At 42.4% G+C, this 27,406-nt stretch overlaps 1 protein-coding gene across 4 annotated transcripts; it reads left to right on the top strand.

Moving 5' to 3' along the window:
* The first annotated feature begins 1,946 nt into the window (after positions 1–1,946).
* Positions 1,947–24,082, top strand: golim4a (golgi integral membrane protein 4a). 4 transcript variants are annotated; one of them, XM_036535917.1, is made up of 16 exons: positions 1,947–2,604; positions 12,021–12,095; positions 12,283–12,332; positions 12,779–12,832; positions 14,053–14,203; positions 14,798–14,880; positions 15,282–15,365; positions 17,167–17,325; positions 18,033–18,329; positions 19,438–19,592; positions 19,777–19,850; positions 20,211–20,287; positions 20,878–21,045; positions 21,719–21,787; positions 22,069–22,170; positions 23,744–24,082. In XM_036535917.1, the coding sequence occupies exons 1-16, from the start codon at positions 2,418–2,420 to the stop codon at positions 23,903–23,905; spliced, it is 1,947 nt and encodes a 648-aa protein (XP_036391810.1). In that variant the 5' UTR covers positions 1,947–2,417; the 3' UTR covers positions 23,906–24,082. The 4 variants fall into 4 exon arrangements, with proteins under 4 accessions (XP_036391810.1, XP_036391811.1, XP_036391812.1 ...); XM_036535920.1 differs by lacking the exon at positions 1,947–2,604 and adding an exon at positions 11,673–11,731; XM_036535918.1 differs by lacking the exon at positions 15,282–15,365.
* The last annotated feature ends 3,324 nt before the right edge of the window (positions 24,083–27,406 follow it).

Below are 27,406 nucleotides of genomic sequence, written 5' to 3'. Positions count from 1 at the left end.
CTAATTAAAAATTTTGGGTCCTCCAGCCATGCGTTTCCATCTGTCTGTCTTTCTGTAAACAAGATAACAAATGAATTTAACCTCTTGAAAAGTGAACAAGCTCTCATTTTAATGCTGATCTACTTAGAGTTGCAATTACATCTGGAGGGGTTTTAAGAATGAATCTGTAGTGTAGACCTTTTTATTGTCCACATTTATAGATAGAGAATATAAATTCCAAGATAAGACCTCAGCTACAAGCAAAGCAATTTATTCAAATCAATTGAGTAGGTAATCACACTTAAGTGGGCTACATCTAATAGAAAGATGGGAAGTAAAACTGAACAGCATATCATAATCAGCTTATTAGCATTCTATACCCCAAAATTGATAGCAACCCACCTTAGCATTTATCCAGTGAAAATAAAAATCATTACACTCAAATAACTACTGACATATAATTATCATTACATAAAGCAAGACTCAAATTACTAATACAATAATGCTTATATGACTTCAGTACATTCCTTTGGAGCATTACTAATTAACCGTAAGTTTTATTATTTTCACCTTTACCCACGATCATGGCTATAAACTGGTTGCCATGCCCCAGAGATGCGCTAAACTACTACAGTAATAATAAAGGAATACACTCAGAACATTCTGACCCTATCAGGAACATAATAGGCATCCTGTAGCCTGTAGACCTCCTGTAGTCCAGCACAGAGAAGATACCCAAACCTTCAGCAGCTTTCCAAGCACAATCGGATAGACTGGTTCGACACTCTAAAACCACAAAAGAACACATAAATTTATTATGCAACAATTCTTACAATACCTCCTTATTTCATTGTTTGTCATGAGGACACAGATGTATGCAAATACTTGAGCAGGGAAACCTATGAGTTTACCATTCAGTCTTGAGAACCTCAGGTATCCCAAAACATGGTCTTCACAGTTACTGGTTGGGAGTATAACAGGAGGTTTGTTGTCAGAAATATCTTGGCTTCTAAATCAAAGTATTTTAGTAGGTATAAAGTTGCATACAATAAAAGTATGAAGGTTGCATTTGATGTTGTTATAGTGGTACTTTTATTTGGCTTGGAGTCTGACAAAGGGATCACTCCTGGTCTCGAGACATCATAAACAAGGGAAGGAAAGGCAGAGATGGGGTAGAGGAGACACACTGTGAACAGTTAATGCAGAAAGGAGGTGTTACATGACATATTTATAGTCATGGAAGGAACTGGTTTGTCTAGGTTAGGTTAGGGATTGTCTGAATAATTCTTCCCCTAAATCTTTGTTTGGAACTTCAGTTAGAATTTGGCTAAAATGGTGAATTTGGTGAATCTGAGTGATGTTAGGGAAAACAATCAATTCTTAAAATCTGTAGAAAATAAGCATCTATTATAACGAATATAATCTGGGCACTGCAGTATAGAGCAAAAAGAAATGGAAAGAAAGGAAAGCAGATGTTCATTCAAATTAATTAATCAATCAGTGTGAGACATCTACTGATATGTGAATGCAATGAAATAAAAAATAAATTAACACTGTTACTTGCAGAAGAAACACCTAGATCATTACCTATCACAAATAAGGCAATTCTATTGTGTAACAGGATGCTATATAAAATCAAATTATCAATCATAGCATGCAGTATATAAAGGATGAACAACATTCAATCAAAGCGCATGGGTACGGGTTCAGAATGAAACTCTAACTCCAACTCCATACTCAAGATGACGGATCTGAAGATGCTCTGTTGGAAGCACCAGGTGGACAAAAAGATCATTTTAACACGATCCAAAAATAATTTTTGATAGAAACAGTAGCACCCAATGCGACTGTGTTGTTTTGTATGGGGGCGGGAGTTTTCTAAACGGGAGGGACTTCCTCGAGCGTTGCTGCTGGTTGGTAGCTACATTTAGGTGACACCTAACTTAAATTGAAGGTATATCGTAGACCTCGCGGAAATCGCTATGGGATCTACTTGAAAGTCACTTTGCAAATCCAGCTATGCTGTTGGGTGTGTCTTGTTAAATGTGTGTGATTGTGTGTTTGTAATAGTAGGAAGATTCGCAATTCCAAAATTTGTAATTCCTTCCAACCTGTGAAGAGCACGGGACAAAGTTCGGCAAGCTACTTGAGCGAACATCTTGCAACCTAGATACGCGCTCGAAGTGCTGCGTCAAGACGAGTGACAGTATAGCTCAGTGGTGATGTCTTGGTATTTGATCAAATGAAATATATCGCTGTTTGGGATTACTTGTAAATAACTGCATTAGCAGTGTACGGGTTTGCTCAGTGGGAGAGCTGTTTAGAAGGCATTGATACCGTAGGGAAACTGAACCAGGAAAAAGAACAAGGAAAAAAGTTTGCAGAGGTTAAAAGTCTCTGAACCTGTTCGTGCAGCCAGTGGGGAGGAAGAGTTTAATATGGGCAACGGAATGTGCTCCAGAAGGCAGAAAAAGATCTTCCAGTCTTTGCTATTATTCACCGTGTCTTTAGGACTTATATATGGGGGAATTGTTTCCTACGAAATGCATAAACAGCTGAAGAAGACGGAGGCGATGGCACTGAAGTACCAACAACATCAAGAGTCACTTTCAGCGCAGCTCCAAGGTAAACATTTTGCCAGATATCATACAGCTGGCCAAAAAAGAGAGAAAATCGGAAAGATTAAATGTACCAGTTTAAACAGCCCGTTGATAATATTGAAAACTGTAATGCAGGCTACCTTTAGTATTTTATACACCTGTAATATCTCTCACAGTGTGCCCAAATAATCGTCACTTTAAATGACGATTGCACGGCCATGTACATGTTCTTGCACGACAATCATCTTCAGTGGATACTGTGTTCGTCTGCACTTGCTTACACGTTACAGAGCAGCTACGTGCGACTCCTTTCAAAGAGTTAACACCAACACTCTAATGAAATCAATTATACGCGTACGTGCGTGCCATCAAATCCAACTTTTAAATGGATTATTACCCCCAGCTGCAGTTGCCTCACAGTCTTCACAAAATACTTCATAAATTGGCAGGGATGAGTAACGGAGTTCCGTTTCACCATTAACAAATGGAAGACAAGCTTTTCTCACGGGTTTGAAGGATATACACAGAAAGTTGAGTTAAATGTGCCTTTAAAACAATCGACTGTCATTGTGCACGTGAGTCTCTGCAACGTTATAGGTTCGGCTTCGAGTGTGTTCATGTGTTTAGGGCAATGACTATGCATCGGTAAAATGCGTCCAGACTTCCATACTAATTTCACATCGAGCCTGGTCCTGTTTCTGTAAATCGCTCTCCGTTGTTTCTCTCCATCTGCCTCTCTGTTCAGTCCAATAGATGTGGCATGGAATACAAAATCGAGCGTTGTGTTCCGAGTCCCCCTCGGACTCAGCCGTGCGGAGCTTGAGGAGGTTATGAATTATGAATACTCTCACGTCTTAGTCCAGTCTGAAGTAGGCAAAGTATACCTACTTACTACCTACCTACCTACCTACTATACCCCAAACCTGAACAGAACTCGCTACAAACATTTAAACAGCTCCCATTGAACGTTGTGCGTACATACTCGTACAAGCCATCTTAGTCATTAATTATAAAGTGCTGGTCATATCCCGCACGAACAGGCTACGTTCTTTCAGTTGCCAGTCATGTCTGTTGGCAAGGTACAGGTGAAGTCCGCTTGATCTGTTACGCCTTGCCTTCTATGACAAACCATACTACCGATTTCTAACCTATGAATTGTGGATCACACCGTAAGACCCAAGCGACTGGAAGCTGAAGTATTGGAATGCTTTGTATATAATTAAACTAGAAATATGAGAAGCGCGGTTGCTTCTGGAGAATTCCGGTCGTATCTGCCCTCTCTTTTAATACCGGCCCACTGGCCGCTGGCACAGATTTAATTAATTGACCTGTATACAGGGGTCTCTGTTGCTCACAGACAGAGTGAGCATTGGTTCGATCGATCTTCCATTTCCTGTATTAACGTATGCTTGGGCTGTTATGGCAGGGGTCACTCTTTGAACATTTGTTTGTGGAAACGACACGGCGTGACAGTGGGGCATCCTTTCACAGTAACAAAGTCAGCATCCAAAGAATTCCAACTTTGTACTTTGTCCTGCACTCCGTTCATCTTCATTCTTACATTGATGAATTTTAGAGGCAGAATTTTATGAAGTAGGCCTACTGTGCCTGTTGTACCAGTGATTAAGGAGGTTCGTTTACTGAAACTATGCCTGCAGAGTACTACAGAAATCCAGAGAATAGACATGGTAGGAAGGAGAGAAAATCACTAGATGTCTCGGACTTTCAGTGAGAAAATCATTAGATGGCAGCTTGTCTGAATAAAGGGAACACATCAATATTGTTTAGTTTTGACCTGGAGGGGGTCCTGAGCCGGAAAATGACACCTGAGATTTGGAGTCAATGAGAGCCATTGTGTAAGGATACCCTCATGAATGACTTGCTGTACACCCCCCACCCCCACGTCCTTGAGCCCTTAAGTATAAGTAACAAGTGTCGATGTTGAGGATCATGTTAAAGTTGATTGTATTGGAATGTAACAGCCTACAGAACATTGCATGGTTTCTCAGTGTCTGGTGTTGCAACCATAGACTCCAGATCACAAGATTAGGAGAAAGTTGTAACTGATGTGTGTAAAACTATCCCACTACATAATTCAGCATCCTGAATGGACAAACATACGACACATATTCATCCCTGTGGTCTGGAGGTACAGCAGTATCTATTCAGTATGAGTACATTTGAATTTTGCATAGATTCATCAGTTACTCCAGTGACTCTCCATGGCTGCAGCAGAGGATTTTTTATGCTTGAAAGGGACTAAAGCTGCTTTATTCTCAGTTGCTGTGAGTGCTGACTCCTGTCAAGCATTATCTGGTGTAAATCAGGGAATCTCTTTCACTCCTTCAATCTGCTCTGTTCACCATGGCAAGTCAGGTCTGGGTCTGACTGGTTGTAAGATGTTAGGTGAGTTAGATCACAGCATGATTAGAGGCAGGAAGAATTAAGACTGGTTTTGATAGGGTGCCTGGGTGTTGTGCTAAAAGCACATGTACAATACACATGGTAAAAAAAAAAAACCTAATACACTGAAGATACAACAGTGGTACACAAAATAATCAAAACACCTGACAGCACATGAATATTTATAAACCCATAAGGAGTTCTGCCACTCTTTGCCATCAGAGCAGCTTCAGTCCTTCTTGGAATGTTGTTATACAAGTTTTGAAAAGTTTCTGGTGGGTTACTGGGCCATTCAGTAAGAAGGAAAGCCTTCAGACCTTTGAGAGATGAATGGGGTAGAAATCTGCTCAGCACTCTGTGTTCCCGAGCTCCCCATTCGGTGATGTGTAGGGCTGGTGATTTGGGGATGCCATGGAATGTGTTTGACTTCATCCTGGTGTTTATTAAACCACTCTTGAATTCTTTTAGCACAATGTGTGGGGGTATTTTTGTCTCTGAATACAGGAGCATCTTGATGAAACACTGTTTGCATTATAGGGTGCACCGGGTTGCCTAAAATGGCTTTGTATTCCTTGGCCGTAATTCTACCATGAGGAGTAATAATCGGACACTGCGACTCCCACAATGTGGCTGTCCATATCATAACAGATACACCACCACGCTTAACAGTTTGGAATGTGAGTTGAAGGCTTCTTTTGGGTTTCTCCAAACATTACAATTACATTTATTCATTTGGCAGATGCTTTTATCCAAAGCAAAAAGAATGAAAGATAACTCACCAGACCATATTGCCTTTTTCCAGTGTTCAGAATTCCTTATTTTGTGCTCATTACACCAGATTATGCTTATTGTGCATTTGCTTTGGTTACAAATGGCTTCTGAAAGGCAGCCGTACCATAAATATCAGGTTTTTGAAGCTCACAATGTACAGTTTTTGTTGAGACTGGGTCACAGAGGTGTAGATTCAGTTCTGTAGTCATTCTGAGGTCAGAGTATTGTGTTTTTTTTTTTTTTTTTTTTAAAGTATTGTGTTAAATGTCTGCCTATCCCTGTTAGTTAGTTTCAACTGGCAACCAATGGTCCTCTTTCTTGAAGCATTTTTTCCTTGTTTTGGTGTATGCGGTCATGATTTTTGACACTGCCCCCCTTTACATGTTAAATAACATTGCCATTGCCGCTGGAAATGATGCATCTGCAGTTCTGCCCCCAACTAATTTATTATTTCAATGTCTGTTAGATCTCTTTTGTTGCTTTAGATTTTATAGCAGAAAGAAATTGATAATATTGACATTAATATGAAACAAACATGTATACTCCTTTTAAATTGTAATTTAGTTACTTCTGAATATGAGTCCTTTTTCATTTTGTTTTTGCATTTTCTGTAATTCTGTAATACCTGGAGAAAGGTATGTGGGGGGGGGGGGGGGGTAAACATCAACGTAGTGACTACATGGTACTCATTACATGGTACTCTACATGGTACTCTGACAATATTTCAATATGTTTCTGGAAAAGATGAATGGGTCCTGTTTTTGAATGGCCTGTGTTCCTTTCCTGTGAAGTGAACCACAGGTACTCCCCCTCCCCTTTTCCTCTTGGTCAGATCCAAAAAAGTTGGAATCATCCCGTGATACCTGATATGGTAAACACTGTTCCTACTCTGACTCGCACAGCTGCTCAGAAATAAGGGAGGGTCATATTCAGAAGAGCCATTCTTGTTTCTTCTCATAACATGCTGCCAAGTGTCTTTTAGGGCACCTTTGCCTCCCAGCCTCCTTGTACATTTAGCTGAAGTCATTGAATAGGTTTATCTTATTTATTTAGAACTGTGTGTACACAGTAGTGCTGATCAGTTTGGACATTGTTCTGTGGGATTAAATGCAATGTATCCTTGAAAAACACACATTTTGAAAATGACCAGGGTTGTATCCTGTCTGTACCCTGAGTTCAGAAGTTGTAGTAATTTTTCACCTATGAGTTGAGACCTGGGAATAAAATAAAATAATAAATAGATAGGTAGAAGGCAAAATACTTACATTGACCAGAGATGTCTTGCTGGGCCGAATTTTAATGCTGCCACATTGTGTATTGCCTCTTTGGACTCATGCTGACTATGTTCCCGGAAAAACTTGAGTCCTTAACATACATTTGAGAGGTTGCCAGACAATGGTTTAGTTGACATGTTTTATTTCAACTTCAGCCCCACCCTTAACCCTGTGCAGTATTGCTAAACCACTTCCGGAATCAGTCTACTAATCCTGCTGCTGCCAAACAAGTTTAGCCACAGTCCTACCCACTTTTTAATGACCTCCTCTGAAATTGGAAGTTCTGCCATTTTCATCAAATTAAGGCAAAATAACTGAAAGTGTGACATTCGAAAACCCAGACTAGAATTATTTGAGGAGATGCTGAAAAGCTGTATAGGAATAAAGAAAAAATAGGTGCCTACTACATTTGGTTGCTTGCTTAATGTGAAATTACAGTTTATGAAGTTAAAGTTGCTTTCAATGCTTAAGCACATAGTGCTCGCCAAATAGTCATTTCTTTCCCTTTGAATGGTATGGGAATTTATCTTTGCATGTGTACCACGATGAAAAATGATGAAAACTGCAGCTCCTTGCAACAGAGTGAGCTAATACTCTTTCCTTATGTGGGTATCATATTGCAGCTCACACTGCACTGGATACGCATGCGCACACACACACATTCACACACACACACACACACACACACACACACACACACACACACACACACACACACACACAAACCAGGAGGTATCCTTACAGGAGTCAGTAACTCATTGCCTCTGCCTCTTCAGACGTAAGTTCATTTGCTTAATAGTCAGGTTCAAGCTGAACTGGTTCAAAGGCAAAATTCCATTCATTTTTTGACATTCAGCTTCCTTGACAATGACGTCTACAAACAAGCATAATGGAGGGTGTGTTTAACCAACCCAAACTCCAAGAGAACGAGCAAATTCAGGTCAAATGAAATGACTAAAAATATAGGAAATGCAGCCTAATTACAAGTATGTCCTAAGGTTTTTTTTTCTTCTGTGCAAAATGGCTTGAATGTCTTAACAAACTCATCAATTTATTTAGTGTTATTTACTATTTAGTTTGGCCTTTTTATGAAGTAATAATCAGTTGCAGCTGAAAATTCCATGAGACTGTTTGAGTATAAGCACACATGCAGTGCATTTTGGGAAATGCATCAAATGACTAATGACTGAATGACTAATTGTACCTGTGAAGCCAGGGTGATTTGTTGGAGGACACACGAGTATGTGCACATGGACATCCCATGCTGAGGGTGGAGAGAGTGGTGTCACATGCTTGCTGCTCATTGGCAGGCATTAAACTCATTCATGTGGGAATACCAGTGTAATTATATTTGTCTAAAAGGCCAACAAATGCCAACATGTGATCGGATCTCCTCCCTCTGTCTGAAACAGGCTGGAGATGCACACTTTGTTACTACTTGGAGCGGAGGGTTTTGTGAAAGTGTCAGGCCACAAGAAATGCATATTCACAGAAACAAGGAATGCTTCAACAACTTTGCATGGCCGTTCACCTTTCCTTTATCTTAATCAGTTACAGTTAATTTCAGTTCACTGGCTGTGTTAACTTATTGTTGTTTGTGTGGATTCTCCCGTTCTTCCTCCATTCCCCCTCCTTTTCTCTGAAACCCCAGTTCTTTTCCTCACAATGTATCTTTTCATTTTTTTGTATTATTATTGTAGCATGTCTCTGTCTTGATTGCTTCCCTCTTAATTCATCATACCCCATTGGTGCTGTCGGGAGAGCACCATAATGTTAGAATTAAAATCTGCTGCAAACAATAGAAGCATAAATCTCAATTAAAGTCAGCAGGACACGATTAAACAGCAGTTTCATTTTCCATGTCGGGAGGAATGTTTCTGTAGAGACCGAGTCTCTTATTCTTCTCGGAGGCAATGTGAGGTCGTGTATATAGCTTTGCCTCCACCAGACTCAAGCAGGAGACATGAACTAATCTTCATTGTTCAAGTTTTATAAAAACATTTAAGATGGAACAGCTTCATTATGAGTTTTGTATCATGCAATGTTTGAGTTTATTATCTCACGCAAACTCTAGAAGTCTATGTTATTAACCTATGGATGATAAACACTCACTATTTTTGTATGGTGCTGATTCAGTGTGCTTTTGGCATCTGGTTAACAGTTCCTTTATTAACCCACCCCATACTTTGCCCATCGAAACCTTGCATCCCTGCAGATGGCTGTGAATGATTTAGAGTAGATGGGTGACTGAGGAGCTTGTGTTTGAAGCAGGGTTGTGATGAGTGAGAATGACAGAAAAAGTGCTGAGCATCATGGGAAAACACTGAGGAGGCAGAGGGAGCTGTGACCACCCTTTGAGAGGACGTCATATCTTTGTAATTTTCTCTTTGTGTGTGTGTGTGTGTGGTGTTGTGTCACTGTCTGTGTCTGTGACGTAGACCAGTACATGTACTCCCTGAATGTCAGATATTGACGGTGTCTCTTTAAGCAAAGCACCTGTGTTACTGGGTGTCACATTATGACATCTTGCTGCAGAGCAAGTCGTACCTGTCAAGCTCAGCCTCAAAACAGGCTTGAGTCAGTCAAATACAGGTACATATCCTGCCTTTGGCCTACAGACCAGTGCACCCACATAATGTGCTATTTATGTTAGGTTCCAGATCGTCAGGTAAGCCCGGTCTGTGCACAATCCACCACTGTTTGACATTTACTGTGGAAACAGTGTCTGCACTTCCTTTGATCTGATCAAATTTGGGTCATTCTACTTATTCTTTTACTGGCATTTAGTCCACGCTCTTATCCAGAGCAACTTACATTGGTTACAGGTTTTTTTTTTTTTTTACATGTTAACCAATTATACAGCTGGATATTTACTGAGGCATTTCTGGGTTATGTACGTTGCCCAAGAGAACAACAGCAGTGCCCCAGCAAGGAATTGGTTGCGAATCCTGCTCCTTGCCACTGTGCTACACTAATGCTCCAACTCTTCATTATTAGAGTTGTGTTGGTAGGAGGCACTTTTCTCTTCCTGATTTCCTCACTGTTATAGGTCTTTTTGCCCAATAAGCCATCTGTTCTTGCTGGAAGGCACACTGATGGATCTGTGCAACAGGAATGCCGGCAGCGACTCTGAGAGCGATTCGTCATGTCTGCCTGGGAGGTTTGGGCTCTCTGACTTGGGCTCTGATCACTCTGCTGTGGGTCACTCTCTGCCTGGTGCCAGAAGGCACACACTCTCTTTTCTGTTCTATGGATGGTGGGGGACAAGGAGTTGAGCACATCATAGGGATTTTCAGAAGAAATTGAAAGTTGTTTCGGATTAAATTTGGGCACCCTCTAATTGCATTTTTTTCCTTTCCTTATTTTTCAAGTAATAATAATTACTTTGCAAACATTAACATTAACAATTTGCAGAGCTGTTGCGGGAAGATACATAAAGTGTGTAAGAGTTGCAAAAACAAAGATGTAGAAACGGCAGGCAACACACCAGTGATAAAACACCCAGCTAAAAAAGAACAGAAGCGAGAGAAACATGCAAACAGTGTGATACATTAAATATTAACAAAGGAAATCTTCACGTAATTCGATAACACAGGATGTGTCTAACATAGAGCCACAAGTGCTATATAAAATGCAGTAAACTGGAATACACTTATCTGTAATACAACATCGGGTTTAATTGTAGGGAAAGGGTTTTGAGATGTAAGGGGCTAGTCACAGAAATGAGATGTGGTCTGTACTACTGGCTTTTGAGAATCTTGGTGCGGTTGGGGGTAGTGGCGGTGGAGGGGAAGACAGCTAGAGATGGGTGACCTCGGTAGGTTGAAATTACCAGGTGACCAGAGGTTGTGGAGCATACAGCTCGTGCTGGTGTCTATGGAATGAAGGTAGGGAGCTGCTTCGTTCCCTTAAAACTAATGTGAACAAAAAGCTGTCTGCAGTTTTCTTCTTGATGACACAATGAAGGGGGTTGATCAGGTAAAATGATCTTGTTACAGTAGCAAGCTCAGGTGCACGGGTATGTTTCCCAGTGTTGTTTACTATGTAACACTGATGTTTGAGTTTGAGTGTACTCACAGCATTCTCCCATGCTACACGTCCTGCTCTAGGCTTTGCTGTGAACGTGGCACCTTTTACCCCTCTCAGGGCCAGCTATCCACTACAAAACGTATCTTATAGAGAAAAAACTAAACAAAAAGCCTCCCTCGTATCTTGTTCAAGTGTGTGAGCTGTGTTGAAAATTTGAGTGAATGCAGAGATGGCCTTTTCAGAGTCTGCATCTGGTGTATTGTGTTGGGATTTATGGCAATGCTGACCTTCTGCCGACACACTGAGAGGGGTGTTTGATGTACGACGGACAGGCTTAGGTTATGGGGAATAGTCATTACAGTGCCGTTATTTAGTTGCAGTCTGCTGCCCTCTCCCCCACCCATCGCCCCCTCAACACAGTAGCTCATGTTGAGTGATGTCCAAGACCAGAGGGGCTGAAAAATAAGCCTAACTCTGTCTACACCGACAGATTAGCAATCTCATCCGTGCCGTCCTAGCCTGGTAAATCAACACACTATGGGAGCAGAGTGAGGGAGACTTTGGACGGAGAGAGGGAGTAATTATTAAACTCTGAGAAGCCTGCTGTTTCATTCTGGCGTCTTTCTGAATCAGAGAGTACTTTTTATGCGCGTGCACAGCAAAAGATGATGAAAGGTATGTATAATGTGTATATGTAACCCTGTAGTTGCTGTGAGGTTTCACTGTGGTCAAGTGTTTTGGCTTGAGAGTTTGTATGACCCGAACGTGTGTGTGTGTTTGTGTGTGTGTGTGTGCGCGTCTGTGTGCGCGCGTCTGTGTGTGAGTGTGAGTGTGTATATATATGCATTTGTCTCTCTGCATGTGTCCATGAAGACAGATGGTAGTAGTTGTATGGGTCATGCGGTCCCTGCTCCTCAGTAAGGGCCTGTCTTTCCTGACACAGTGCTTCTTTCTCTCTTTACAGTTGTGTATGAGCACAGGTCCAGACTGGAGAAGTCCCTACAGAAAGAGAGACTGGAGCACAAGAAGGCCAAAGAAGGTCAATTTAAACTACCTTCTGACATGCCCCCCCCTCAACACACGTACACACATACACACACACAAATACAAAGGATCCATTATTTATATCTCTCATAACTCACAAGAGAACTGAATTTAACTGTGTAATACTATGTTCACACTGTGCTTTGTTTCTCTACTGATTTTTTTGACTATATTTATCGTAGATTACCTCATGCACAAACTTGAAGCGCAGCAGATATTGAACAAGGAAAAGGTATGACATAGGTGCCAGATTCTTTTTTAAGATAGTTTCAGATATATTACTATGTATACTGGTGCAATTTGATATAATGATATGATATCATTTATTGTTTTTAATTATTATTAGATTTATTATAAAAATCAATAATGCATTGCTGTGGGTGGGAGAAGGGAAGAGTGTCAGTTGTTGGGACAGTGTGGGTGTAACAGAGAGATTTAGTGATCTTGAAGATAAGGCTTCTCCTTCTGTCTTTCATCCCTCTCTCTCTGCCCTCCATTACTCCCTCCATGAATAACCTTCTGTTTTTTAGAGCTGAAGCTGTACTCTTTCTCCTCTTCCAGTTTTAAATGTGTTGAGTTTGTATGGATTAGCAGGCTTGGATTTGAGTCATATACATTTTCTAGATCAACGTAGTTGATTCTCTTTCTGTCCCTTTGTTTTCTGTTTGTGGTGAACAGCAAGATTCCAGCAACAGATTCAATTCACTGCATGTGCAACACCAGATGTTAAAGGTGAGTAAGTAATTAAGTACTAACTCATTAAATGAACACAGATGAAGTGAATGCATAAAGCAATAGGCGTACACAGACACACAAGGCCATCGTTGTCTGTCTGTGCAGCTGGGTTGGCAAAGGTTTCCCTGATTGCTGCTCATGCTCACTCCCACAGTGGCTCATGGATATGCACATGCACTCACACACACTGACACACACACACACACACACATTCTCTCTCTTTCTCTCTCTCTCACTTGTTCACTACATTCACTAAATCACACATTTATGCACTCAGTACTGCAATTGTCCTCACACACACAAATGCACGCAGAAAGGGAGGCACACTCACACACACGTCTGTACAATTATTTCACGCCTACACATACATGTTCATAACCAGCCAACCAGAGGCTGGGGACATAGAGGTACACTGTGAAAAACCTTTCTGATAATTACACAGAAGAAGCTTACTGTGAATATCAGAGCGTTTTCTTCACCACACTGAGGAGTTGGAGATCCATGTGGAGATCACTGGCAGGCCACAGACACCATGCTGTGAATGCCACACTTGTTCTTGATCCTGCTGATCTGACACTGTAGGTGAAGTAGCTGCTCCATAGACATAAGTAGTGCTGGATGTGAGCATGTGCTGATAATGTGCACACGCCACTCACACACACAAACACACACACGCGCGCATCGCACAATTGATCCTCTCAGCTGTCAGTGTGACTCATTGATTTTTTTTTTTCTTTATTGACCTTGTGTCCTGTTATTTATATAAGCACAATGTGCAGCAAGTCTGGGACTTATCACCCTACAAAAATGCTGTAACTTTTACCTAATTCATTAAAATCTTGCTGCATGAGATGCATGGCCTTTTTGGGTAGGTAGCTCTGCTAAGTGAGATAACATATGACGATTAACCTCCACATTCCACATGAATGTGACTGACATTGGTTGCTTAATGATATCACCCCCTTAAATTATGTATTCACTTCACAAAAATGTTTCTAGGGCAATAGGTCATGGTTGGTTTGCACCATCTTACACAGCTAAATATTTCTTGTATTAACACAGGCACAGATAACCTTCCTCACAGGTATGGCAACAATGTCCAGGGCCTGAAACTCAAACCCTCAACCTCACATTTGTTTTCCAGTTATTGGGCCTCTGCTCCACACTTTATACCACGTACTCTATCCTCACCATGCGCTCTATCCTCTTTGTACCAGGGCCAGCACGAGGAACTGAAGAAGCAGATTTATGACCTCCAGGAGCAACACCAGATACAGGTGGAAGACCACAGCAGGGTCATCGAAGAGCACAGGCAAAAATATGACCAGCTACGGCAAACCAAGGAGCGGGAGATCTCTAAACTCGAAGGTAGCCAAGCTGGAAGTCCCTGACCTTTTGGGACAAACTCAAAAGCTCTTGCCACACAGCAAAGAATCTTAAAGCAGCTCCTAAAGTGTGGAGCTGATATTAACCTTTGGCTTGTATAGCGACTGTCTTTCCCTCCCTTTTCCTAATGCAGATTCAATAACTTGTTTCTTGTTGCTGCAATTTCACCTAAGGCTTTGCTGCCCTCTCTTGGTCCGATGTAGGAATTACACCAGAATATAACATCTTGAGAAAGTAAATGGCCGTTTTTCTCATGGAAGATAATTCAGTGGTTGATGTGTGTGGTATATGTGCATTATTGAGAGATCATTATATGAAGGTGGATTTAAAACCATTAGGTCAAAAGCTGTCCTTCCCTAGTAAAATTGTATTTTTCATTGTAGCTAGAGAACGTCTGTATCCTCTTATGTGTGTGCGAGTTTCTGTTTTGTGTGGCGAAGGTTGTGGAGTTACCTCTCTCTCGTTCTCTCTCTCATTCATGTGTGTGTGTTTAATCATACTCTATCCGTCATGTATCTCTATAACCCGAAATGTCTGTGTCCACATGGTGCATTAAACTCAGTCTCTTCTCATTAGAGAACGTGTATAACCTGCAAGAGGAGAACAAGCAGTTGAGGAAGGCCCACCAGGATGTTCACAAACAGCTTCAGGATGCCCAGGTGAGGGGAGGCCCAGAGCCTGTTGGGATGGAGGCGGGGTTGGAGGGCAGGACAGGCATAGGAAGGTGGGGAGGGGAATGGGTGAGGTATATGTAGAACTTCCAGTGGGAATCCCTAAAGGACTAAGGGAGGCATAACACCCATCTACCAACAGAATATTACTGTTAATATTATACTCTCTCCCTTACGCTGCTACTACAAATGCTAGTCTAAGTTTCAGTCTTGTGTGTGTCGTATCATGTGAATGTATAGCTGCATAGATTGGTGACTTTTGTGTAATCCTGTGTAGTGGTATAGTGGTATATCTTTAAGACATGCGCTGTAGAAGGCTTGTAGAAATACCACCAGATAAAGGAACATCTCCTAACACCATCGCTTCCTCTGGAAAATCTTCACTATAGCAACGGCACGAGGATTTAAAGTCAGCACACGAACGACTTGCACTGACATTAGAAGACCACAAGAGTGCGCTGGCGGTTGCACAGGTCAGACGGGCATGCCTAGTTTCGGAGGACAGTTTTGTGCAGGGGTTGGGGGGTTCTGCTGTTGTGCATGAGGTGCATGCTGCTTCCCTGATGACGCAGAGCCTGGCCATGTTCTGAACACCAGCTTTCCTGCCCTCGCTGGGGCTCTGGTCAGCTCACTAACAGTCTCTGTGTTTCCCTCTGCCTTTCCCCCTCCTCTCTGTTTCTTTCCCTCAGCTCCCCCCCCCCCCCCCCCCCCCCCACCCACCTGTTGCCTCTCCCACTCTGCCTTTTCTGTCCCCTATCCTCCTCAGTCACCCCGATCTCTTTTTCACTTTCTCTTTTCCTTGCCTCTCCCCTGTATCCATATGTCCCTATGTCTTTCCCGCTGACACCCCCTCCATCACCCCCAGCCCTCAAGTAATTTGCCTGCTTGTGGCAGTTTCTGCCTCTGTACACAACACCGATAAGGCACAGCTTGTCTGTTTACTTGAAGTATTTAAAGTTGAGCATGAAAATATGAAGTTAGTCAAGTTGATCTAAGAGGAAAGGCTTGTTTTATGGCTTGTTAATTATTCATTGCAAATTGCTATCAATGCTTGCAGAGGCTGCCTGATTTGAGGCACGGGGTGAAAATCCCACCATCTGAGTGGGGTCAGGCTGCAGGTCTGACTTGTCTTCTCGCCCCATGCATCCCCCAGGGGCCCCTGGGGCTGGTTAAGAGGTGATTGTGCTGCACATTGTGTGCATGCTTTCATAAATCAACCGGAAAAGTGGCTGTGATGTGCGAGGGAGGGAAAGCAAAGCGCAAATAGACGAGGAGAAAGTCGGGTGATGTGTTTTATCATTCACAGCGCAGTTTGTTTGAGAGTGTGTATGTGTGGCTCTGTTTTCTGGCTTGGTACATGAAGGGGGGGGCCTGCTGGTGGCTTCTGCAGGGGGGTGTGTGAATGAGCAAGACGCATAACTCCTGCTGCCCACAGGCCCCGCCGTCTCTCTGCATGCGGTTTCCCACGTGTTGATCTTTGACCAGTTAGCCTCTGAGCTAAGCGGCATGCTGCGGTGCCTGCCTGCCAGACTGTGATCAGACTGCTGCTTACACGCTCCGTTTTAACCCTGATTGAGATTCCCCCCCTGTCTCAGTGTAATGCAAGCTCAAAGTCGTTGCTCTTCTTTCAGTGAATTTTCTCTCAATTTCTGCCATTTCTGGGCAGCGGAGTAAATCAGTTCACATAATCCCTCACCACATTTTCAGCGTACGTCATAAGAATAGTCTCTCATGTGCATTAACAAAAAAATACAAAAAAATGTCTGGTGTTGTAACCTTGACCTTGAAAATTCACAAACCTTTGATTTAGACATTTTTTCATAACATAAAATGATTAATAAAATGAAAGGATCACATTTTTTTTGGATGTTTGTTAACTTTGTTTTGTTAACTGTTCAAAATGACAGTTGTGTCTTTATTCCCACTTGGAAATGATAATGCACTGCATGTTTCTGTGCTGTCACCTAGTGATAAGACAGTGAGGCTTTGTGTATCCCATAATTGCCAGAGCTACTGTGTGGTGTTAATCACACACTTGCTCAAGCAAATCGGTACCCTTCAAGCCATACCCAGCAAAAGCTGTGATTGGTTGGCATCCATAAGTCGCTGACAACACATCATAGCTTTACCTATTTTCTGGTTCATGGATCCTCACTCTCCCATCACAAGTGTCATCCAGCTTATAATGAGAACACCCCCTGCCCTTACACTGCATGTATTTGTCCCATGTTACCGTAGTAACTCTACTATTTGCTGTTGTCTCTGGGTTGTCAGGGCCAAATAGAGGAGTTCAAGCAGCTGAAGGAGACGCTGAACAGGATGTCAAGTCTTCAGCAGGTGAATGCGAAACCCACTGTGGCCCCAGCCCAGGCGGCTGCCCTGAGGGCCGACTCCTCCCACAACCAGCCTGACCACAAGGAGGCGCAGTCCCGGGTAGGATCTGCAGCTCTTAACCACACACGGGTCTGACTGCCGACCTAATGTCCTACAACTGAGTATGACACCTTACTACAGCTTATCTCCACTCACTCAGTCAGAGGCATTAGCTACGGTGCTTTTTCAGGCTACGCAATGACACACAGAGAACACATGCCAGTTATTATGAGACAGCTTTCATTCAGTCACTAACCTAGAGTGCAGTACTGTAAATGCAAAAACCTATTCTCCATAAGATTCTCAAAAACACATAGAATATTACCCTCAAAAATGGTGGATACCCTTATCAATCCATTTAAACCATCCAACGCCTTATTAACGTCCCTAATTTTAAGGGAACATGATCACGTTGTTAACCAATTAGCGATTGACTGAGTGAGGGACACATCCCTTAGTCATGACCAAAATGGAACCAAAGCATTTTAGAAATGAACAACGCTATCCTGTTCTATCAAAAGTCTTTTGTTTAATAGCCAATTTAACACGAATTAAATACTTTGCAGCTTTAATGCTAATTAATTTGATATTAGGTAAATTGGGTTAAGAGAACTAAAATGAACACCTGTTGCTGCCACAAAATTCAGATGTTAATTGTGTGTAGACCTGGTGAAGACAATAATATTGCAGGTATTTTCAAAAACAAATGTTGTGGCTAGGTTCTGCAGTCTACCTACACCATGACTGCATATGCCAATGTGACACAGGTGGAGCAGGGAGAAGGGCATCGGAAGGACGCAGGAGAGGGAAAGCAACAGCTGGCTGTATCCCGACGTGTGGTGCAGCCGGAAGGGGAGGCTGGCCCCGGGGCAGGGGAGGAGGAAGGCGGGGAAAGAGGTGGAGCGCGGGAAGAGCAGCAGAGGAAGGAGATGGAGCAGGCGGGGCAGCCCCAGCACCTGGAGGAACCAGAGCAGCCCCGGGAAGAAGAGGAGGAGGTGAAGGAGCCCGAACAAAACCAGCCGGATGAGAACACGCTGGACCGCAACCGCCACCAAGCAGCGCCGGTAAGAGCCTCTGTATGGCTGCTTACATCTTAAGTGTCCCTTCTATTCTGTACACTTTCCTGACCAAGGTATCGCTTTGTTATTATATCCTTGTGTTTTGGCTCTCCCACATCCTGTCTTAACTCTTTGTCACAGTGATCTGATGTTTAGTCGTGCCGATTGGCCAGCTTTCTTCAAGTGATGGGAAAGAATGGCTTCATGAATAACGTAGGAGCTATGATAGCACTACGACTCTAGGAGCCAATCAGAAGACTTTCCTCTTGATGCACTGATAGTGCGTGATTGCCCCAGTGACACTGGAGTTTGTGAAGTCTTGCTCTCCCATCACTTCTTTCTGTGATAGGCTTTCAGTTTCTTTTATAGAATCTGGAGAAATGTCAGGACATGCACGGTGATTTTCCCTGAGGAAGTGCGCAGTTGTGCGTGGGTGGAGGCTTATGGCTGTAGAAATGTAGCCATCAGTTCTGGGAACCTTAAATATTAAACTGCATTTAGAACACAAGCTGTCACAAATGTACTAACAGTACTGGTGTTGTTAATGTTATTGTTATGTTTATTTGCTGTAACACTGTCATAAGCAATATGGTGCTCAGAATGTAGCCATGCCATGTAGCCATGCATGCATAGGAAATGCCTACTTGCTGTTCTAAAATCACTAACCTATTGCAGTAGTGCTATAGTGCATCTATGGTATGAAGTAACATAGGTAAAAGGTACCTATGTACCTATGTACCTATGATATGGAGAGTTACTGAGTTGTGGTTATGAATATGTTAATATTAATACAGCGGTCCTCTCCTCATATCAGCACTCTTCTAGAGCTTCTCTCAGACACATTCCAGGTGGATTCATGAAGACCTTTAAAAATAACAATGCATGAATACACAAACATTTTTTTAAAATATGCATTTTGAGCATATTTACCGTTTGTCATATATGATTACGTTTGTTTGAACAAATGACAACGGATGTGTTTTTTATGATCTCATTTTGACTCATGGAGTGTAAATACTGAAAATGGTAGATTTCTACTGGAACTGTCTTAATCAGCTGCTCCAGAGCAATGAATGAGCGGCAGATCACATGACATCACCGCCTCTGTTTGCAGCCACTCGTGCCGGAGCTGCAGCCGGACGCAGAGCAGCAGGCAGCTGCGCAGGCCGAGCCGGTGAAGTCTGCATACCAGCAGCAGGAGCAGCAGCATGCGGCTGTGCAGCTGGCTGAGGAGCGCAGGCAGGCCCACCTCAGGGAGCAGCTCCTCAGGTCAGGGGTCATCGGGGGTCTTAGGGTCGTGTCAGGTGAAGACAGGGTAGGACAAGCTCATTACGTCATGCCTGCCAACTTAGTTACTGATATGAGTCTGATCCGAATATGCATGTAGATGCGTTTTAATGTATTTCTCATCTACTCTTACTTTGAATGTGCCTCTTTGCTTCATGTCTTACAGGCAGGGAAATCAGTTTGACATGGACTCAGCCATTGTTCAGGGTGAAGAAGACTCGCCGAATAAGCAAGGCGAAGGTGAGATGCCCGTGCTCAGATATCTGGACATGCCCATCAGGGGCCACCTCATGTATGCTCATCACTTTCATAACATTTTAGTGTCTTTCAAGAGGGTCAAACAGCATGACTGTGCTGGGGTGTGAAGTTTTAAGGTGTTCAGCTAGTAAGAATACTGCAGAAACACCCGAGCCAAAAAAACACCTCAGGGCTAGCTGAATTCATCAGTCTGGGAGAAAAATAGTTCATACAAAATGAAGTTGCCCTGAAGCCTGCTACTACTAATGGCCCTTAGGCTGCCTGTGCAGCCAAGGGTGTGTCACAGAGGGAATGGCTCAGGTTGGGTTTGTATTGGTGTGTTTTTTTTGCGATGTGTTGTAGAGGGGAACATTCAGACACAGTTGGAGGAAGAGGAGGGTGAGCAAGCGGAAGGGGACCGTGGGAGAAATCGTGAGGATGTGAGTGGATGTCTAGAACCTTCTTTAGGACTTCTAATGCTCTAATCCTGCAAATACCTGTTTCTGGAATTCCAAGTAGAACATTTTACACTCATGGTGTTTTGCTTAAATCTCCTGTCCTGTTTTGAGAGGGACATTTAATACATCTCAGAACATCATAGAAAGATATTACCTCAGACACTCACCTGCTAAATGTAAATGATTTCCACACACACATGCACGCCATATACACAAGCACACACACTCTCACACACACGCATGTACAGCACAAACACGCACACCCGTGCACACTACATACAGCAATGTTTTCTCAGTGTTTTTCACTGTGTCCTTGTTTCACCCTGAGCTCATTTCTGTCAGTAATCTGAACCTTTTCTCTAGTTACTGATCTGTGCTGTAATTTTCAGACATTGCCTGGCAGTAATTTTATAGGTGTATGAGGACACAGTTTCATCTGTGGGGCAGTACTCTGCTGTTTGAAATGTTCAGCCCTAGAGGACAATTATCTTAACTGAATCCCTGTGAAACCACAGCTATAATGACATGATAAACTGTGCCCCACTATGTCCTGCACACCCCCACCCTTCCAGAATCTGGCTGAAGAGGATGTGAACCCTGAGGATGATCCCAACAACCAGGGGGAAGATGAGTTTGATGAGGCGCAGGAGCAAGGAGCGGGGGCGCCAGTGGGGCAGTCCCAGCACCAGGCAGGAGAGAACCAAAATCAACCCGCAGCAGCCGAGAGAGATGACAGAGGGGTGAGACAGACTGGGAGGGGGTGAGACAGGGGGGGTGGCAGAGGGAAAGGAATGGCTGAGGGCGATGAGCTGGGGCATGTGGTGGGTGAAGATTGTGCAGAGGTAGGAAGAGGGGCATAGGAAAGTTTTAAAGAGAGAGGGCTCTAAGGGATGCTAGGGGAGAGGGAGAGTTTGGGCTGACAGGGTTGGGGAGGGAGGTGGTTAACTATTTTAAGGGACTGTTTATGCTGGTAGAACTCACTAAGTACATTATAACCAGTTGTGTATGTTTTATTTTTGAAAGCAGTTAGCATATAGAAAGTGAACAGATAAATGCATAGTGAACTGTCAATTGAAGAAAGTGAAATCATCAATAACCGAAACAGAAGACTGTTTCTTTGCACTTACTATCTGCTCATTAAATGCATGAAAGCGTAGGTCATACTGAGAAATGATATGTTTTTTAAATGATTTCCAATAGTATGAATAGGCGTGTAAAATAAAGATCGTCTGAGAAGTGTAAAGGGGAAGTGGGAAATAGAACATGGATTGAAGCAATGTTTTGCAGCTCTGGTCCTGGTGCTTTGTAACCCAGGAAAAATGGCTACAGTCCAGTACTGTGTCATCTAGAGGGAAACGTCAGGGGGAGCAGCTGTACAATAACTGGAGCATCATCTTTGTGGTTTGATTGCAGATGGGTGGAAATCCAGACCAACAGGAAGACACTCTGGATGAACAGTATCAGGAAGAGGGAGAGGAAGAGGTGAGAGGGCACACATACACAAACACAACAGCAAACAGTTCCACACAGCATATATTTTCTGTCATACATGGGGTGATGTTCGCTAACCAGTGTTGACTTTGTCTGTAAGTGTCACGGTCATATGTACTGAACTCTGTTTTCGTGATTAGTTGTGTTCAGGGTGATAGTAATTCTCAGGGTAACAGGCACTGTGTTGAACGCAACTTAGATAATGTTAAGGGTGATTTGTAGCGGAGGCCAGCTGCCACTGGCCTGTGTGCTGACCTGCTGCTATCCCACAGGTTCAGGATTTGAGAGTACATCAGAGGCAAGAGGAAGAGGTGGTGAAAGAAACAGAGGCCCCATATAATGACGAGAACAGAGAATATGCCCTGATGCGTCAGGTATGTTTTTAGGCTGTAAGGAAAGCAAAATAGGGGTAATCAGTAGCAGCCAAAATGGCAGATTCTCCATTGTTTATTTAAAGGCTGTCTGTTTTGCTGACATGAGGTTCCATCACAAGAAATCCTTCGTTCAGTAAGGCAGAGACAGGAACGGTGCTGAAACAGTAAGGACCACAGTGTGTGTCATATCCTTAGTGAAAAATGATCTTGAGGTTTGTTATCCTCCAGAAACCGCTGGTAGGTGTGTTTTACTCATCCTGGCCCCATGAACCAGCCAATCATAGCGAGTGGCACTACAGGACTAGAGGATTAGAAAAATAGTTTTGGAATTCAACTTAATTTCAGCCACTTTAGTTTTCTTCACACCGTGCCAGAAAAAAAAAAAGGAAAAAAAGTACAGGTGAGCTGGATCTTACAGGGTGGTGGTTTGATTAATCTCTAATAATTATCACTCTCATAAAAGTCTGAATGTTTAATTTACCCCCTCAAACTCAGGTACTGAAAATAGCTCAGTCTTTTACACAGCAGTAATTGACTCAGATGGAGGCCAGGCTCGACATACTGAATTCCACTGTTAGATTTGCAATTTAAAGATCCCCCCCCCCCCCCCCCCCATCCCTCTACCACCACATAAGTCACATTGATTTCTTGTCAGGTCATTAAGCAGCTGAGATATTTTCAGTTCACTTGCATATTATTTGAGCTGTGACCATGTAGGCTGTTTGGTCAGCTGCTCTGTAAAATAAACACATCTACAGCACAATCTTGAGAAGGACTATATCATCTTCATTTTCTTGTGTGGCTTTAACCTTGTTAGCTATGCTTAGCTCTTTGCTTTGCCATGTGTGAATGTGTGTGCGTGTGCACGTGCGTGTGCGTGTGTGTGTGCTGCTCCTGTAACTATAGACTGATCTGTGTGCCACAGCTGGGTGAACTGAGGATCAGTTACCATCTCGTCCAGAGTGTCTAGTTACCTCTTCGCTATTCTGCACCTACATTGAGACAGTACAGTTTACATCACTCTTCAACTCCATTCAGGCATCGTTCCCAATTCAGCATGTTTCACTGAGGAATCTCCACAGATAATCAGGTTCCGTTCACTACAAAGCAACATTCAGCATGTCACCACTATAAAACACCATTACAGATTATATGCTATGCTGTTCTAGAGTCTGCCACTGTTCCAGAAAATTCCATATGTTGTTGTTCCTGGCACTGTTGAGCAGCATTGTACCTACCAGTGTTCCAGAACATTCCATCCTGTTTCAAGTTCTACCTCAGTCAGTAGCTTGCATTTCAAGCTGGCATCTAATCATGCTTATGCTCCAGCTGTCAGACATACAGGTTCTGCTTTCTTGCTTGTATCCGATTATATGAACAGAGTACGTCTGACAAGGCAGCGTTTGGACTCATTTATAAACTTGATCTGAATGCCCATCTTAGGTATCACATTATGTACTTTTGTAATAACGTGTAATAACGTTATGTAAGTTTATAGTGGTCTGCACTCTAGAAGAAGGGCAGACAAGTGTACATCCTGTGCTAATTTGTGACTGTGTTTTGCGCAATTTAGGACAATATGAAGAGACAGGAAGGCCCAGAGAAAGAGGACAATGCGGCCAGGAAAGAGGGAGCTGCCAATGAACAGGGGAATTATGAGGAGGAAGAAGCGGAAGTATTGGAGGATGAGGAAGGAGCACAAGACAAGCCGGCTAATCGTAGAGCAGAGATTTGAAAGGTGCACATAGAGAGACAGTGCCTTCATGTGGATGCTACTCCCCTCAGGACTGTTGAAAGCATTTTTCTCTCTTTAAAAAAGAGAAAATTTTAAATATTTCCACTGGAAATCCACTCTCTATCTTGACTATTCAGATCTGCTGAGGGATGGATCTAAATATTCATCAGTCTAGGACTGGAATCTGTTTCTCACAGGAATTGGTTCAGGACACATCTGTTGGAGAAGGATCTGTTTGTCTGTCTGCCTGTTTGTCTGTATAACCATCTTGTCCAGTGAACTTTCTGATGGGGATTGAGCAATTTGCAAATCATAGATATAACTGATTCAGTACAAGAGGGGGTCTGTTTTGAAGACCATTGCTATATGATGATTTTTTTTTTCCCGAGGGTTTAATGTTGTATTTTGTACACCTGTGTAATTCTGTTTTATATATTTGATGTCTTTTTTTAAATGAAAGAATCAAGCACTGTATGTATGGAAAACGGTGGAGGACATTTGAAACTAGAAAAGGCCACTGCTTGATTCCGCTAGACCGCACAGTGACCTGGGAACTCTGCGCACACATTCAGATGTAGAACAGACAATGCTTTACTGCTGAGCCTGGTTGTGGACAGTCTGAGGACTGAAGAATTCCCTTTGTTTTTCCTTTTGTAGCCAGGTTGGTGAAACTTGCGGGGTGCATGCACATGCACAAACACATGTACATGCATAAACATGCATAAGGGCACCCCACACATGTAGGAAGTCAAATGATTTAATTCTTCCCCTGCTATTTTGTTCCAAAAAAAAACATGAGATGTTTGAGACATTCATTTGAAAGACACTTGAAGACACAGTTGCATCAGTTGTGTTACAAGTGAATTGAAGTACATGTGCAATAAATGTGGAAACTGTGAAGTGCAGTTGCTGAAGTGATATTGTATACATAATCTGTAATCTGCTGGACATGTGGAGAAATACACAGAGCATATACTGTACTTGCTTGTTGTAGACAATGAGAGAAATCTTCCCTGAAAGGGAAGCGGCCATTTTTGATATTTTAAGAAGATCTACATTATGCTGCGCTTGAGGAGGACCGCAACTGATGAACGCAAAACGGATTCAGATCGAACCTCAGATAGCATGCATACGCAAGGTAGAGAACGTGCATACAGTTTTCCACCTTATTTTTTGAGTTCTAGAAATTAAGAATTTTTTTTTGCCAGGCTGTGTTTGATGAATCATGCCATGCTTTAAACAGAATGGTGTGCATCCTAGCAAAGAGCCTCCCGTCCAAATGTGTCCTCCAAGCTGTGCTGAGTACACTGCATTTCCCATCACCTGCATCGTGTCCATGAGGCCAGTGATGCTCTCCGCTACACTGGATGTCCTGCGTCCTGTGGAGCTAACCTGGAGTGTGAGCCTGTGTCCTGGACCTGCATTTTACTGGTGCCAGGCTGGACTTGTCGAAAATGAGGTTTTTATTCAGTTGTGACCAATACTGGGTCACTATAGTATATGTGTCATGAAGTATTTTATAATTGTTTTGAAAGGACAAAAAGAACATTGTTTTCATTCTGTGATGTGAAATTTAAAGCATACTTTCCAGACATCATGCAACACCCTTTATTTATTTTTAGAAAACTGAGATTCTAAAGGTTCTCTTCTATTATAATCATAATCCTTTACACTTCAAAAATAGGGTGTATTTTTGTATGCTTCTTTGACAATCAGGTTATTTTCAGACACTTCCAAATAAAAGCGACACATTTATTTTATATATTGTACATAAATAATATATAAAATAATATATAAAATAAAAACATATATATGTATAATATAAACAAAAACATACTTTGGTATTGAAAATGCATATTTCATCTTCTCTAGAGATGAATGACTGGTACAATAAGGGAGAAGAGAGTCCATGTCTTGCATGTTTCTCTGAGATCAAACCTCCTTAGTTACGCCTTTCTCACATGTGACTATGGAAGATCCCCTTGGGAATATGAAACAGCATTTACATCTATATTTAGTAATTTAGCAGATGATCTCATAGAGAGCGACTTACAGTGTAGATAATCAAGTTCCAGGAACAACAGAACATACATACAAATCACAATGAACACAACCAAGCACACGATCCATTCCCAGGCCACAAGGGAAGCCATTTCATATTGTGCTTGAAAAAAATCTGGGGTATTCTTACAGCGATGTGGGAATATGTTTATAATTGTTTGTGTTGAAATGTTGAGCAGATTCTTGTTGCCATGGAGACAGGTTAGTTGTTGATGAGGTTGCTGTGTAGGTTGGCAAGGATTGATTAAAGGGTTAAGGGGTAGCCTGGTCTCACCCTTGGAGTATGCAGTCATTTTGGAACGTAAATTAAAAAGGGAATGGGTGAAGGAGGATGTCTGAATTAATCTCATCTTCCCCCTCCCTTGGTCTCAGTCCAATCTTGCCGCCCCCTCGCTGTCTGAAATGAATCTCTGAAAATGTGATGTATGTTCACACCTCATCTGCAGTAGATGTCATGTGATCCTTCTCTCCTCTGCTGCCCCCTCAGGGGCATTCTGGGAAGGCGTGGGAGTTCTTGCTCTCCAGAGGTGATTCATTAGTTCACTCAAAAGAGGCTTCAAGGCAAATGATGGAAGACTAAAATGATGGAAAAGAATACAGGACAAAGGACTACATAACAATAAGCAAAAAAATGCAGTTTATATGGTGCCTTTCATGGATCTCAATGCACTTTACATTGGAGGGTGTGGCAGATTCAGTTCAAACATGTGTAACACATGGAAGCCACATTTTATGCACGACAGGCTTTATACCAAAATGCTCACCACATCAGCAGAAGTTAATTAAACTGGAGGATGATAAGACAGCCAGATTTAGAGAGCCAATTTAGGTGTTTGGGGTCAGGACGCCAACTCCTTTTTGCAAATGCAGTGGGATCTTGAACGAGGATCTTGGTTTAACACCATATGCAAAAGGCAGCCTCCTCGAGCACAGCATCCCCATGTGTAACAACCTGGAGGTCTTATACCCAAGTGCTGTCTAAGCCCCACCAAATTTCTTCTATTTGATGGTAAAATGTGACAGGGCAGTGTTAGATCATTTTTTTAAGGTCATTGTGAATGAACATGACTTGATCATGTAATCACGGACCTGTTTTTTTTTTTCTTTTTTCAATGAATTTTACAGCATTCTTTCAATTACCATGCAGCTGGATAAATATAATAGACTGAAAGCCCTGATAAGAATGACTGACAAGAATACTGTCGCAGGTGATATAATTAGAGATGTTTATCAGGGTAGCCTCTCTCCTCTCAAAAAGGCTCTGGCTGCAGAGAGACGGATCACATTCAAAATGATCTTGCCCAGGGATATGAAGTCCATAACCCAAATTCCAACCCTAACCCTAAATGAAATCGGAGAGACTGTAATTAATATGCTTAATTAATATAGACGCATTGCTCATAACTGTGTTTCTTGCGTGCCTGGTACAATCAGATGCAA

Source organism: Megalops cyprinoides, chromosome 9 (genome assembly GCF_013368585.1).
Source record: "Megalops cyprinoides isolate fMegCyp1 chromosome 9, fMegCyp1.pri, whole genome shotgun sequence".
Lineage (NCBI taxonomy): Eukaryota > Metazoa > Chordata > Actinopteri > Elopiformes > Megalopidae > Megalops > Megalops cyprinoides.
Note: the sequence above shows the minus strand (reverse complement) of the source record. Positions and strands in the feature narration are given on the sequence as shown.

What these genes read in the sequence shown, in the direction of transcription:
- golim4a (XM_036535917.1), top strand. Translation starts at nt 2,418, where the DNA reads ATGGGCAACGGAATGTGCTCCAGAAGGCAGAAAAAGATCTTCCAGTCT. An exon ending in AACAGCTTCAGGATGCCCAG is followed by an intron (nt 14,881 to 15,281) that starts GTGAGGGGAGGC and finishes TCTTCACTATAG; the next exon opens with CAACGGCACGAGGATTTAAA. An exon ending in CCGAGAGAGATGACAGAGGG is followed by an intron (nt 21,046 to 21,718) that starts GTGAGACAGACT and finishes GTTTGATTGCAG; the next exon opens with ATGGGTGGAAATCCAGACCA.